General features: G+C 36.0%; 1 protein-coding gene across 2 annotated transcripts in view; it reads left to right on the top strand.

Moving 5' to 3' along the window:
• Positions 1-17,171, top strand: part of LOC149565277 (uncharacterized) — a 240,966-nt gene that overhangs the window by 203,662 nt on the left and 20,133 nt on the right. The window contains exons 9-10 of one of the 2 annotated variants that reach the window (XM_089818818.1): positions 12,708-12,751; positions 12,877-12,994. In XM_089818818.1, coding sequence (XP_089674944.1) covers positions 12,708-12,751; positions 12,877-12,994 — 162 coding nt within the window. Of the gene's footprint in view, positions 1-12,707; positions 12,785-12,876; positions 12,995-17,171 lie in introns of both variants that reach the window. The other variant, XM_089818817.1, reaches the window with a different exon arrangement.

Raw genomic sequence — 17,171 nt, 5'->3', positions numbered from 1 at the left:
ACGTGTTAGTATTGCAGGCAGCCTGAATTTTAATAAATTGACAAGACAAATCTTAGGAACCTTATATTAGACTGACAGAGTGCCAGAAGCATATCAGTGCTTCTTGCAATTTTGTTTCTTTTGGAGACTAACACTAGATAATACTATTGCCTCTCTAACTTTATTAGTGGGTTTTACTTGGCAACTCTCTGGTGAGAAGGATGAGACACAAATTTCAAAATTTTGCAGAGCACGAAACTGCAATTCTTGGCTTTTTCTTGATAATGCTGGCCTTTGTTGAAAAATGTTTGACAGTTCAATCAGCGTTGAATAAATTCTTCAACTACCCATCAAGGTTGTACACCACACCTCAAACTGGTATGGTTTCTCAATAAACTGTACAAATGACTCCCCTTGTGAGGCTGCAACAGACTTAGGGAAGCGTTTAGGAAGCTCCATTGACTATTGGTCAAGCCTAAAGTCTTCAAACATGCATTGACCCCTTATGTTGGGCTTTAAAAAGTGTACGACCTATTTCTTGTAACTAAGGATTGCTGGTGTGATCCAACTTATATAGAAAATATCATTTTTAGTTTGCTTCTTTCACTGCGCATACAACAGTATGGATTCTATTCTGTTTTCTCACTTACCCACAAAACACTAAATTTTGTCTTGTTTCCTCTTTCACACATAACACTCATCCAGAAATTTGTAATTTGCTTGCAAATTTCCTACAAACTTGTTTGCTTGGGATTCTTTCTAATCCTATAGATAAATTGGTTTGTTCCAAATTCTTGCATTGAAAATTCAACCCATAATGTGAAGTTGTTTGAATCAAAGATCCCAGATTCACCATGATTCACCCAGTCTGAGTGAGTTGCGGACCGGATAGCCTGTTTGAGTCACAGGGAATTGAACTCGGGCAAGACTAGCGAGTGATTCATCGAGTCATGGCAAGTTGCTAGTCTCAGTGTGACTTTCCTAGTTCTGATTATGGGGCTTGGCCGACAAAAGCCTCTTTTATAAAAAAAAAAAAAAAACATAAAAAGGTATGGTTTAAGTCGTCTTTTCCTTCTATTCTTTCATTGCAACCCTAAAAGACATTGTAATCCATCATATGGAGAAGAAGAGAGAATTGTGTGGTTAGAAGAAAACTAGAAGTCCATAGTTGTGCAACTAGAGGGAGTAAGAGCTAAAAATCTTCCACAAATCTCAGTGGGGCAGCATTATATTTGCATTTAGAGCACCAAGGAGTCCATAGTAGCAGTTGCAAAAAGTTCTCATCTCATTTTAGAGAGGTAAGTGTTAAGTTTAATGGATTCTTTTGGTTTTTAATTTGTATTTTCTAATAATAAATCTTTATTGTTTTTTTTAACTTTCCAATTCTTGAAGTTGAATGTTTTCCTCCAAATTCAAATTTTATACTACAGCAAAAGAACACTAGAAACCCCTTCAATTTTTTAGAAAGAATTGTAAATATGTGTTTACAAATATTTCTAGAAAATATGTAGGGTTGACTGATTTTTCTTTCTTTGAACTTTGAAGTTTGACTTTGAATTTGAAGGGAAAACAATCAAGATTTAAGAATTGAAAAGCTCTAGAAACTCTACATTTCTTTTTGGAAAAACCCTATTGTGTTGCATTAGTTAATAAAACACAATGTACAAATGATTTTTTTGGAAAATTGTCTTATTGCAACAATTGTGATGTTTTGACAACAATATTTTTCCCTAATGTCAACTCCTAATCCTAAGCCTTGGAGAGAAGGTCAAGTGATTGAACTTGACAATATACCAAACAATTTCATGTTAGAACAAGATTGCAAGTGAAATGTAAATTTTGTATAGAAATTAATCATGGTGGCATGAATAGATATAAATACCATATTGCTGGAATACGTGGCCATGATGCTAAGATGTGTTATTAGCTCCTCCCGAGGTTGTTCATGCATGTTATGTGAAACTAGAAGCATTTGAAGAATTTAAGGAAACAAAGAAGAGGTAAAGGAAAGAGTTATGTGATATTGGTTCCTGTTCATTTGCATCCATTAGCTGCGTTGAAGAGGGTTCTTCCATGCCTTCATTTTGTCCTTGTTCTCCTACTAGTGCTAGTGTTTCTACTTCTACTCCTAATGCCATTGTTATCTTTCATCCTAGACTTGAGAAATATAGGCTGACAATTGCTCTGTGCTATGTGCTACTCCTAGTTGGCAACCCTGGCGTGAGAGCATGCCTTGGAACAAGGTGGTCCATGATGCTGCAAAAAAAAAGATCAATCTTTGCAACATTCCATTTGTTGCAGCAAGGTTGTTCTTTTTTATTTGATTGTTTTAAATTTAAACTTTATAGTTCGGACCAAAGTAACGAGAATTGGAATCGGATCAGAATCGGTAAGGCTGAATCAAATCGCGAATTGGCCATGAATTAGAATTGAAATGGAAAATTTTAAAAACCCTTGAAATTTAGAGAGTTTATCGATTTAAAACTTATTCCATACACCCTCTATTGAATATAACTTAAAAACACTATAACGTCATCAAACAAAAGCTAACATACATACACAAAAAACATAAATGATAAATCTATCACATACGTAAAATGTAAATTGTAATTTGTAGCTGAAGTAAACATACAACATAGGATCATATGACAGATATATAGAATTAAAAATGCTGTCAAATCATAAATGTATGTAAGATAAAGATCCATAAAATCAATGACATCAAACCATAAATGTATATAAATTGAAGATCCATGAAACACGTCTATCTATAAACAAAACAAAAGGACAAGTCTATTTTCTCTAGCTCTAGCTCAAGTCTATCTCTCACTTTTCCTCTCTTTTTCTTGTATTCAACTAATAGAGGGCCTTCTAGGGTTATAAAAAAGAGAAATGTGAAAAAAAACATTAAAAAAGTCATTTTTTAATGTTTTCTAGTGCCCAATTGTGCTGTTCAATTTTTCTGTATAAACCCCTAGCCAGTTATACCCTTAGCGAACATCAATTTCACCAACTAATCATTATTTTGACATTTTGTCAAACAACTGGCAGACAAACTTGTGCTCATTGTAATGTCAATTGTCCAACTTATTCAATTACATAAATTACTACAGCAGATTTTATTATCAGAATTAAATGAACAGTTCCACCTTGTCATAAATTGCATTTTTCAGAATACCATATAGAATTTCACAAGCAATCAATTTATCACAATTGTAAGAACCTGGAAGTTCAGACCAGTTGATTGATTTGCAGCAGAAGTATGCACTTGAAGGCAGAATTGTAAATGTCCGAAATCTAGTCGTAAATCACAGGATGAAGCCACGATGCCTATAACAGTAGCATGTTGGAACTCCCAAGTATGGATGAAAAACTCTACAATTCAGCTCCCAGAAGTTGGCCACCAATATCAGTTGCTAATGACCGCAAAACTACAGATATACGAGCTGCAAGCAATGCTTATTTCGTATGCACAGGCATCCCAAATTCTGATAAAGAATTGCCCAAGTGAACCAGATATTGCTGCACCTAAGAGCAGAGTTTTTCTGTGCATGAAACTCTAGTGCTAAATTGCTAGCAAAGCTGGAAATTGCTCACACTACAAAAAACCACAAAGTGGGGGTAAAAAGCTATAATTCCAATGCCAATATGGTAGATTGCAGAATTCAATAACAATAATTAACAGGGATACAAATTCCCTAACCCAACCACACCCGGACTTAGATAATAGCTGAAGAAAACAAGAGTTGGATTATCAATTTGTTTTACAATAAACCCTTCTTCTTAGATTCAGTAGAAAAACAGTAAGAGAAGACTCTAGATCAGTGTTACAGGACTCGGACTCGCCTCTGACTCGGAAAGGTCAAAATCCGACTCGGACTTGGACTCGGCGACCGGACTCGGCAAGGACTCGAAAAATTGAAAAACTCATGAAATCCAAAGATTTTTAAGGATTTTAAGATTGTTTCTTGCATCTTTTAGTCAATTAACATCAAATACACAATAATTGATATAAATAGAACCTACTTAATACACATACACAATTTGGAATAGATCACATAAGTATAAAAGTAAATTTTTGAAGGAAAAAAACTGAATAATCACAATATAAAGTTATAAACTATAAAGTAATAAACATAGTGTCTCTCCAATATCAAAGACTCAAATGTCTACAACATTCATGGATTACAAAATCCATGGTATCAAATTCAAAGGTTCAAAACATATATCAAAATAACTAGAGCCATCCTCTATGTCCTCCTACGAGTGCGCCTAAAATAAGTCATGGAAGACTCTAGAGCCATCCTCTCTACCTGTGTCTGAGGCTGACCCTGAACCTCCTCCTCATCCTCATCATCATCATCCTCCTCACGCACATAATCCTCGTCATCAGCCTGGGATCCATCACTCCTAGCCTCAGGGTCCACTCTATCTCCTCGTGCTCTAGCCTCCTCAACTGCCATCGCTACTGCCTCAGCCTCTCGATCCACCTGATCTACCCACTCCACATCTTCATCACTGAAGATAGGATCATCCACCTCTGTGTTCCACTCTGCATGAGGATCAACATTCTCTAATACAATCAGAGTTGTATCGGTGCCAAGGATCTGTCTATGGCGAAGGCGAAGGTTGTAGTGAACAAAGACAAGATCATTTAATTTTTGCACTGCCAACCTATTGCGCTTCTTTGAGTGTATATGCTTAAAAAGACTCCAATTACGTTTGCATCCTGACGCACTAGATGGCTGGCTCAAGATGCGAATCGCAATCCTTTGTAAATTTGGCACCTTTGTGCCAAACATCTCCCACCATGCATCTGAAACAAGAAATTTTTGAATCATATCAATAACTTTGAATTTATCAAATTAAGATGGTAATAGAATTACTATTAGAAATTAGGATGTAGAATCAAAGATTTTTAGTGTTTACCAGGCATCAATGCTGTCCTATTTCTTTTGCACAACTTTCGTGCAAATAAATCCCCTTGAGCTTTGTTAAATAGCTCAATCTCACGGACTATATCTGTGCTAACTGCTGAAGTAGGTGACATTCTCTCTATAACATCGTAGAGGCTGCTCCACACCTCATCATCAGCCTTGAAATGTGGGCTGAACTGGTATGCTGGATTAAGGAAGTAGGCCGCTGCATGTATAGGCCTGTGAAGTAGATTGTGCCATCGTCTATTAATGACATCCCATATAGGCCCATACCTATCTCGATTCCTTGCAAAAAAAGTGTGAATGGCCTCCTTCACCCTATCCATGCCCTCATAAATGTAGCCCATTGAGGGCTTCTCTCCATCAGCTGTTCGTAGGAGAACAATAAGCGGCTTTACAAACTGCAATCATTATGAAAGTTGGAAAAGAAATAATCAGCTTTAAGTTTTTTCTTTAAAAAATGAACAATAATTTATAACATAATTTCATAAACAAAATAAAGTTGAAATGAGGACAAAAAAGAAAATTACCGTCACAATATCAGCAATAGGTGTCCAAAAAGAGGGCTCGTCAAAAATATGATCAGCTGCAGCAATCTCTGCAGTGGTCTTTGCATATGAGGATGCAAGCCACTCCTCACTAACAAACATACGTCTCAAACCTCCGTTTGAATCAAGCAAGGATTTCAATGCGAGGAAGTTGGTTGCAAATCTAGTGACCCCTGGACGAGATAACTCCCTTTGCTCATTGTGTTTCCTCATGAGGTTGAGGACCCATGTATGATTATATATGAATTTGCATACACTCCTTCCTTGCTCTATAACTGTTTTGATCCAAGGGAGTTTACCAAGATCCTCTAACATGAGGTCAATGCAATGAGCGGCACAAGGGGTCCAAAATAGGTGAGGGTGTCTCTCCATAAGAAGCTTTCCTGCAGCAACATAATTTGCTGCATTATCAGTAACTATTTGCACCACATTCTCCTCACCTACATCCTTTATCACTTCATCCATTATCCTACAAAGATATTCAACATTCTTTTTTTTTTCCGAGGCATCAATGGATTTCAAAAAAACCGTGGCACCTAAAGAAAAAGAAACAAATTAGTATAATGATTAATGATGAATCATAATTTATAAATTCAAAATTTATAAACTTAATCACTTAAGTACAAGTTCTACTTCTAAATTTTTAATGTCTAAGACTCTAAGTACAATTACAGTTTACCTGATGAAAAAACAAGAAAGTTGAGGAGTGTTCTACTCCTTCTATCAGTCCAACCATCAGTCATGATGGTGTAACCTTTTTTCTTCCACACCTCACGTTGCTCCGTGATTTCAACTTGTACATCAACCACCCTTTGGTTCAAAATAGGGCCTCCTAGCTCTTTAGCACTACGGGCTTTGAACCCCGGACCACAAATAGCAACAGCATCGATTCCAATTTGCCAATAAGGGGACCTAAAACAAATAGAATAAAATTTAAAGTTAAACAAATTAGTATATTATAAATAAATTTGAAAACAAAATACAAATTAAAATAAACAAAATAAACATATTATTGAAAGCTGAAAGTTGCAACTTTGAAAGCAAGAGAAGACTTAAATTTAAATTTATATAAATAATTACCTTGCTACATTGAATGAAATGTTGTTGTAGATGAAGAAGTCTCCAAGTGCCAATTTTGCATAATCATATTTATCCTTGTTCCAACCCATGCCCTCAAGCGATGGCTGTGAACCTAGAGCCGTGCGTGGAGCAAACATAGAATCAAGTGTCGATTTTTTCTTACGAATGCGAGGCCCAATGCTCACACTCGTAGAAGCAGTGGTATCCATAGGTGGAGTAGTGGATAATGGAGAGTGAAAACTAGAAGACCCCTGTTGGGCTCCGGCTAGTTGTGGCATTTCTTCATGTTGCTTCTTTTTCAATTCTTTTTGCTCCATTTTTTCCTCTAGAAGAGTTTGGATGTCTCGCATAACATCTTGGGGTACATCTTTGCATTTTTTAGCATCACGTCTAGGTATATGTGTTAGGTGATACTTCAATCTATTTATTTCTCCCCCATTATATACCACACCACAATACCAACATGTAACAACTCCCTTTTTGTGCCCCGGGATGGCATGTTTCCAAGCCCTATCCCTTGCTATTGCACTTGGGTCTGCATTAGGGTTAAATGGAGGCTTATTTCCACTTCCCTCACCTTGTTGTTGAGACATTATATCAAATTTCAACAAGTTACTGTTCGCTGCCAGCCTGCTGCAATATGAATGTAAACAAAATGAGAAGTTAAAAAATAGTAGACTAGTAGTAGAGAGTAGAGACCAAACAAATTTAAATAAAATGAGAAGTAAAAATACTAAAAAAATACGAATGTAAAAGTTTAAAACATAGTATAAAACAACACAAAGAAATGCAACAACAACTTGTAGCTTACCTCTTCAAATTTGCACAAGCAATGGAAATGCAAGTTTGTAGAAACCTCCTCCAAATGCTCCCTTAAGCTCCTCTCAATGCTTTAATGCAAGCTAGAAAGATGCACAAACCATTAGCAATCAATACGGGAGAGCAAACCGGTTTGTTGATTTCTCTCTCAAAACCCCAATATTCTTCTCTAACTCTTTCCTCTCTCTTGTGAGCACAAGAAAATGGTGGAAAGACCTTTTTAGGTCAATAACATGTTATACAAACCAAAAAAGTCCTATTAAACAAAGCATTTTTATGTTTTTAAAACTTTTTTTGGCCTTTTCCATCTCACCCGTTGGTGAGAGTCCTAGCATCGGGACTCGCCGAGTCTGGCGAGTCCATGGACTCGCCGAGCCCAATTGGACTCTGCCAGGACTCGGCAGAGTTCGAGTCCAGAGGCAGTCTGCCTTGGAAAGGTGAACTCCCTGTTACACTGCTCTAGATCCTCCAATGAACAAAATAGTCCTCAGCCACAGTGAACACTGTATGAGGAAGCTCCAATTTTCAGATTCAATCCACTATACTTCAGCAGTGGGAACGAATTCACAATTTCAGAATTAATTCACAATACCTCAGCTGTGAATTTATATTGTAGTTGTCAGCTATAAACCCTTATACTTTAGCAAGGGCACAAACTTTAGACTCAAAAGGCCACAAAGGCGACAAAAGAAAATAAATTATCGAAGCATGCATTTCTCAATGAAATGAGCTCTCATTTAATCTTTCGTTGGCCAAAGTTTCCTAAAAAAATCCACTTCAGAAATTGTGGAAGTTTCTCAAAAGAACTCAACACTTGAAACTTTTCAAAGCACTTTTTAGAAATAACTCTTAAAGTCATTATTATAATAATATAAATATTATTATAATGAGGCAACTTAATAATTAATAAATAAGAGCTCATGCAATTATTAAACTTATTTACTGTAGGTGATGACCAACTGCCAAGCCACGCAAAGCACTGCCAACAATAACTACCAAAAATAGACTTACTAAAAATTGTAAATCCACAACTGAGACCCCCAAAACGCCTTGTCAGCTCACAAGGGTCGCTATGATGAGCTAACTCCATCAACTGTGTAGACTTGCCAAAACGGGCACATTACAATACTCCCTCTCCAAGATTGCTTGTCCTCAAGCAATCCGGCATCATACAAAAACCTCCATTGGGATCCCATAACAAACAAGTGATGCCCCTATCCTTACTGAACCAATAGAATGCCAATACCATCAATAGAACTAATAACATAAGTTGCAATATAACACCGAACACTTGTGCCGAAGTGTTACCTGTGGTTAGATCCATAGAAGGTTCCGGTATGTCTTCTATACTAACCCAATCATTTTGCCAATCCTCAAACTTAGGGGCAAACAATCTTTGCACAACATACAAATCTTGCACAAATCTGAAGTAGTACAGACTCCCCATAAAATATACCTCACTACTTGCATTTCTAATGTGGCAAGTTTTATGACTCCTTGTGCAGAGATTGTAAAGATAATCGTTTTTATAAATTCTAGAATCTACATTATGTATTAGTATGATAGTTTAATATTTAGTATTTACTTTTATTTTAGATGCATATTTTTCATTAGATTTGTATATGGAGGAGATGAGCATAAGCATAGTTCATTTTGGCGATAATTGATAGGCGAGATTCCTCCAAATTCACAGTCTCATCCATATGGCCACTCGTTACGTCAATCCAGTATACAATTTTCACCATGACAAGGCAGATGAGGAGGCTCTTAGTGAGATATATTAAGTAGTACAATGAATGTATTTACCTAAACTACACTGCACGAGATAGAGGCATATAATAATGCAATGGGGAATTTCTAGAAGCCAAATGTGCAAAGCTGCTTGCAAAAAATTGCATCTAGGTAGAAATATATGTTAAGTACATAGTTGGACTTTATAATCTAGCCTGAAAATTTGAAACGAGACTGATTTTTTTTTCTTCTCATTTCATAGAGATGGTGACAAATGTTTGGGTGAATTTGCATATTGAGGTAGTCATGCAACACTTTGGATTGTGAGCTCAATTGGAGCATGTTTGAGCACAGTCACTCAAAAGGCACAATAGATTGCTCATGGAGAGGTTGAATGATCGAGTATTTGTTCATAATAACATTCGTTGTAGAATGAGACAAATTTTGCATAGTGATTGAAGCTCTGTCACGCTAGAGGAGGCTGATCCAGAATTCGAGTGGATTGCTAAGTCTACTAATGTTGTCTTTACCAATGAGGACCTTGAGTGGATTGACTAGGCGGACAAAGAGGCTGGGGTTGTTGCCATGGCAAAGGAGGATAGAGCACCATCAGGCACATACACATGAAATATTGATATTGGTCAAACTGGTGCCTCATAGGCATAGGCACAACCAATGTTGGTTAGAGCAGTGCTTGGTAGGCACAGTGTATGGCTGTTTAGTCATCCAGGACCTACCTTACACACCTTTCTGGGAGGGATGCAGGCTCCTTTGAGGCTAAGGTTCAACCATAGGCTTGTTTTTGTTTTCACATATGTTTGAGACATTTGATGTCATGGATATCATATTCCATGAGCTTTATGTACACTTGAAAGTATTTATAATTTTATATATCTAAGTTTGTTATTTCCTTTAGCTACAATTTGCATTTGTACTTATGTGATTGAGGTCTATAATCAAATTGGCATCTATTTGATGATGTTGTGTTTTAAGCTTTATTCAATAATGGGTTCATGAAACAAGTCCAATGTCAGGTTGTATTCAATAAAGCTTTATCCAATATTGGATGATACAAATAGTACGGAGGCAAACTGGTTAGTACAACTGTTACTGTAGTCCATATGGAGGGGGAGTGTTGCGTACGACACCTTGGAGGAGAGGTCCTTATGGTGAGATAGGCTTGTATGGTAAGGGATTAGCCTGATGGTCTTACGGGGTAGTCAGGAAGTGATTAAGGTGATTGGTGTACAAACTATGGGTTGTACAGTGGGCAATGCAAGTAGTCTTATGGAAAGTGCAAGTCTATAGGGAATGATGAACGTCGAAGGGTAGTGTCAGGCCATGCAAAATGATGAGTGTTGGAGGGTTATATGCACGTAGGAAGAATGAATAGAGGAGGTTGGCCCGAGGGATTGTGCTTCCTTCGATGATAACATAGCTGATCAATTACAAACACATAGCGTAGATGAACTATCTGAATCTATATATATATATATATATATATATATATTCTAGAAAGCAATGATACTTGCAACAAGAATAATGCACTGATTTGCCATATCCAAGCCAAGAATACAAAGCGGAATAGGGTGAGGGTTAAATCCAACTGAAATCGGATTAGCCAAGTAGGGAAGATCTCTCACTTAGAGAATAATCCAAATCACGTACCTAAACAACTCAACCTCACGCACATAAATACCTTGTCAAGGGAGAAACTAAGTGCCGACAAGAGGCACGACAAACACCTATCGAAACAATTAGATAAAAATGGGTCCATGATATGCTAAATCAATCGGCCCATAACAAAGGTTTCAAGACTTTATTTATAAAATGACGGGAACATTGCATTTTGGAATTAAAAAAATAATTAAGCTTGTTTCTAATAATTTTGAAGTTATTAAATAAAATATTAAAATGATTAAATCATCAAAATTGTCATTTGTTTTAATTTTTGCATTAAAAATGAGGGCCGAAATACATAAAATAATTTAATATTATAATTTACATTTACTTTTTTATTAGGAGACTTCGGGGAGACTTCACTTTTTCGATTCAGACTTGGAGACTCCAAGATACTTTTTCATGAAGTCTCCATCCTTTTTTGAGGTCTCTAGAGACACAAAGTCATTGAGACGCGTCTCCATCTTCGAGGACATAAGCCTCCTAATAACACTGCTTATGAGAGACTTCTATGTGCTGTATTGATACTCAATGTGAATTACTTTGAATTACTTTAGATGTTCTTTATTGACACTCGTGGTGAATTATGAAGTGTCAAGGTTTATATTTTCTTTTTCTTTTTTGGTTGGTAATCACTTTTGATTGGAGCTTTGAAGCAGTGTGGTCACATCTGGGGGCCTGATCCCCATCGTAATACATTACAAACCTTTCAATATCCAGCTTAAGATATGTTTCCTATTACAGTCAATCTTTGTTCTCCATACTTTTCTTCCTATGTCCTTATCTCTCTAGCTCCTTACCACTCCGTTCTCCTTGTCTCTCCAGCTCCTTATCTCCAACTCCTAGTCACTCAGCCTCCTTATCTCTGTAGCTCCTTGTCACTCTTTGTCTTTATCACTCCATTCTACCTTATCCCTCCACACCTTATCTCTCTGAACCTTCCAATCACCACCCCATATCACTCCAAACACACTCACCTTATCTCTCCAACTATACCCCTTATCAATCGATGTGCAGAACCTAGCAGTAGTTGCGAGCATCAAACATATTGACCAGAAGATTTTGAAGATGCTTTGACTCCTTATGACTCACACCAGGAATGCCATTGCATCACCTTATGACTCCTGAACAGCAGACAGTGACCCTCGAAAGGTCTGTCCAGCATGGCCGTCGAGTGTAGGCACCACATCGAGCATACACGACACCTTATCACTCAAGCACATTCTTCACCCCATCATCTCCACTTAGTGGCAACGTCTATCATGTGAGCACAACAGCCGCACATTCAATGAGTGCCAAACACCACGCAAACACGAGCGGTAGTAGCAGCTCCCAAAGTTTCAATGTAGGCATTAACACCATACACAAGGACATCAGCAAGACAAAGGGGCAGGCCACACTCAAACCGAAGATCTCACACTTGTGAGGTTCGTGACATTGCTGTCATGCTGTGGGGTCATCCCCTAGTGTCAAGGCTTATATGATTGTTTTATTCAAGAATAATTTTGTTGTCAGAAATATGGACAGTGAATACTGGAGGGCAGATATTTCCCACACAACACCTTGATGATTCAATCCAATAGTTCTATGATAAAGTAGCCTAAGATAGAGTGTCTATATGTTTTTTTTTAAGTCTTACAGGTTCCTCCTAACAATCAATTGTACCCATATCAAATTAAGTTTAGAAAACATTGAGATTTGATAATAAGTCTTTTAAGTACAAAACGAGTCAGTTTCAGAAGGAAATAAAATATTAACGTATGATATTACTCTAAATACCTTGTAGATATCTAGGACATTACTTTTTGGTAAAATGTTGATGTTCTACTTGGAATATATTATCATTACAAGCTTGATCCTTCTTTATTATGTTTGTTTTTGTGATATTTGATCATTTAAATGATGCTTTGCTTTTCAACTTCTTTACATGTAGTGCTGTGGAACACAAACTAGTTGAGGAACTGGTGCATCTCCATGGTATGAACGAGTCCTTTCCAAGGTTTTCAAAAGGTAGGAACAGCTGAGTACGCGTAAATTATTAAATAAATGATACTTTATATGACTCGTAGTAATTGATTCAAACTTTTTCTGATATTTTCCAGCTGGAGATGAATCAGCTAAGCAAAAGCAGGACAGAAAAAGGAGTACAGAATGTGAAGTCCCTGAAGAACAAGAGAATAAAACTAAATCGTTTTGGGAGGCAATCAAGAATATGGCAAGGTATTTTTGGACATAATTTGAAATGTGAATAATGACTTCTTGATACCCTGTTATATTTTAATAAAATTTAATTTAATTTTGGGAATTGTGCATATAAAAGTAAGCATATTGTAGTAAATGACGATTTCATGTTTTCTTATTGAATCTTTGCTTTGGACATTAGCATAAATATCTTTTCATATGCATGGTTAGATGTTCAATTAAATGTATATAGAAATGGATGGGGACTCCTACATTGTAAATTCTATATGTTCTTAATAGCATTACACACCTTCAAAACTATTATAAATTTATAATTGTCATGCAAATATTTCATTTAAGAGGATGTATTACTTGCACACACCTTACTAATATCATGTAACAAAATTAAAATTAACTTTTATTAACTTCACTTTCAAAATCTAGGTAGCAAGGCAATTTTATCTAAATCAATTGTAAAGTGTACAAGAAGGTTGAAATGACTTTTGCTGAAATGTGACTTCTTATGTGTTACAATCATTTTCTCATTTAGTACCATCCAATGTCAAACATGATGTTTGCAGAGTTAAGAGGGTACACTTTTATAGGAACATTAACTAGTTGATTGATAATGTGAGACTAAAATGCTTTTTTAGCATTCAAAGTAAAATTTCAAGATAGTTAGGGGCCTCTAGAAATAATATTTTCTTTGATAGACATTTTCTTATGGAAACATTGGACAATTATTTACACATTTATTCTCCTTAGTAAACTTTTTTTTTAACTTTTCATAGATTAAAGAAACATTCATGTGTATCTTGAGTTTTTTCCATAGCTACTAAGTGATGGGATTATGATTGTGAGTTAAATAAAAAGGGTATGTGAGCATTAGGAGAGGTCAAAATTCAAAAAAATATATGACAAATACTGTTGGTCGATTCATAAATGATAATTTCAACAATACATTAACGATACAATGAGTAATGTAATTTTCCCCAATGACACACCCGAGTTTTCTCGAGAGAATACACTCGTAGGAAATACCTGAGTGAGAAAGTACCAGAGTGTTGATGTTTAGTAGCTTCAACCAGATAAACCTAACAATATATAAAATAATGTAATATAATTTATATGTGTGAGATATAAGTTATGAGAGAAATATATATATACATATATACGAGAATATAATTCATTATAATATAAATGATCAAGTTAACAAACAGACATGTCTCTTCATATCTTATGCTTAATATAAAGATGAGAAATAATTGTCTTTGGAACACAAATACCATAAAAAGGCAGTGCCAATACATTTGCAACATCTTTCAAAATTAACATGGTATCAGAGCCGAAATATTCTGTGCCTGCGATATGTAATCATAAAATCTTAATCTTGCCTAAGTGCTTTGCATATTGATCAGGAAGACACCTAAGAAGGAACTGATGGTAGTATGACCATGACAATCATTTATTGCTTTCTGTAATATTTCTTTTGTGAAGTTATTCCATAATTCTGCCAACACATTTTCCTTTTCGTAAGAAATAAAGGAAAATAAGTAAATGCGAACAGAGCTTGTGTGCTGATATGGTCATCGAAGGCAATAGATTTGGGCAACTGCGTAGAGAACTTTAAGTTATTTTAGTAGAGAAGGACTATGTTTGTCATAGAGATCACAGGGTTTTCTTTCTTGGATCAGATATCATTTTCATATACAATGGAGAGGGGCATCTACAAAGAATTGACGGTAGATTACACCAGTATAGGAGTGCTTCCTGATAGAGCAACCTGAAATTGTAATTTTTGTTACAACAGTTCTCAGCTTGACAAAATCTGCCATCATATAATCACTTATTTGATGTCTGAAATATCCAACGATACCCGTGATATAAAGGACTAATGTTGGGAGTTACAGAGAAAAGAGGTATCTACCAACATGGAATAATGCCTGCAAGCTGTATATGATCTATTAAGAGGAGTTCTAAAACAGAGGACATGGAGGACCATGAACAAATGTGCATTTGGTTCATCATGACCTGCGATAAAGACTATAACAAAATGTTTTTTTAAACAAATTTATCGGTGGTTATATATTCATCGGTCTTATTGATTGTGAAGTTTAAATTAAAAAAATCTCTATTTGGGAGTACCTAAAGGAGTAATGTAATTAAAGGTATCATATGGAATGGGACATCCATTCTTCAATATGCAGTATCTGTAACTTGTCTATTACTTGGAGGACGGAGCAACTGATACAACCATGAAGGACAATCAAATGCTTGATTAAATACTGAAGGCACATCAAACATTTCCACCTCTTATTGAGTAGTAGAGAATATCGGCAGCAATTCTTCCTATTCATTCATACGAGATAAATCTGTTGATAGTGGATGCTATCGATTTCTTATTGTCATGATTGAGTTGCACTCTAGAATAGAGAAAGAGATGTTAGTTGATCGTTGAAGGAACACCATTGAGGACTAATGATGGGATCCTTGAGGTTGCATACTTCAATAGAGAAACTAGGAACAACATCACCATATTTGCGTACTCAAAAGGAATAGTTTTAGGCAAGTGAAAGATAACTTCCAAAAGATATCCATTGACATATCGAGAAGATGGAGTTGTGGAGCATCATCGATTGGGTTGCACAAGTAAGAATATATAATATCATAAGGACATAAAATATCAGCCACATTCAAGTATATGGGTATTAAGTAGTGATTTTAAATTATCGTCTTCATACAAAGAGAATATACGGTACATACCATGATTAATAGCAAACCTAGATCCGCAAATTGCAGCTCCCATATGGAGCGCACCATAACCCCCATGGCAACACTCACAATAACAATCATCTCTGCACGTATAATAGTCTATGGGTTGATCTTATAGTTCATGTTGAAGAAGAAAGACATATCAGGCCCTTCAATAACATCTCTACACATTAAAGAATATCTCAGCATATTTTATTCACTCCAACTCTGTTGCTAATTTGCAATTGGCTATGGAGCATGAGATAATAAGTGATTAATATTTGAGTGATGTAAAATCTTAATCTTGTCTAATTACTTTGCATATTGATCAGGAAGACACCTAAGAAGGAACTGATGGTAGTATGACCATGACAATCATTTATTGCTTTCTGTGATATTTCTTTTGTGAAGTTATTCCATAATTCTGCCAACACATTTCCCTTTTCATAAGAAATAAAAGAAAATAAGTAAATGCGAACAGAGCTTGTGTGCTGATATGGACATCGAAGGCGATAGATTTGGGCAACTGCGTAGAGAACTTTAAGTTATTTTAGTAGAGAAGGACTATGTTTGTCATAGAGATCACAGGGTTTTCTTTCTCGGATCAGACATCATTTTCGTATATAATGGAGAGGGGCATCTACAAAGAATTGACGGTACATTACACCAGTATAGGAGTGCTTTCTGATAGAGCAACCTGAAATTGTAATTTTTGTTACAACAACAGTTCTCAGCTTGACAAAATCTGCCATCATATGATCACTTATTTGATATGTCTCAAAAATCCAACGATACTTGTGATATAAAGGACTAATGTTGGGAGTTACAGAGAAAAGAGGTATCTACCAACATGGAATAATGCCTGCAAGCTGTATATGATCTATTAAGAGGAGTTCTAAAACAAAGGACATGGAGGACCATGAACAGATACGCGTTTGGGTCATCATGACCTGCGATAAAGACTATAGCAAAATGTTTTTTTAAACAAATTTATTGGTGCTTATATATTCATCGGTCTTATTGATTGTGAAGTTTAAATTTAAAAAATCTCTATTTGGGAGTACCTAAAGGAGTAACGTAAATAAAGGTATCGTATGGAAGGGGACATCCATTCTTCAATATGCAGTATCTGTAACTTGCCTATTACTTGGAGGACGGAGCAACTGATATAACCATGAAGGACAATCAAATGCTTGATTAAATACTGAAGGCACATAAAACATTTCCACCTCTTATCGAGTTGTAGAGTATATCAGCAGCAATTCTTCCTATTCATTCATACAAGATAAATCTGCTGATAGTAGATACTATCGATTCCTTATTGTCATGATTGAGTCACAATCTAGAATAGAGAAAAAGATGTTAGTTGATCGTTGAAGTAACACCATTGAGGACTAATGATGGGAATCCTTGAGGTTGCATGCTTCAATAGAGAAACTAGGAACAACACCGCCATATTTGCGTA

This window comes from Cupressus sempervirens, chromosome 3, assembly GCF_028749045.1.
Source record: "Cupressus sempervirens isolate cs-2001-9-10 chromosome 3, ASM2874904v1, whole genome shotgun sequence".
NCBI lineage: Eukaryota > Viridiplantae > Streptophyta > Pinopsida > Cupressales > Cupressaceae > Cupressus > Cupressus sempervirens.
The sequence above is the reverse complement of the archived record's forward strand: the minus strand, read 5'-3'. Positions and strand labels throughout refer to the sequence as shown.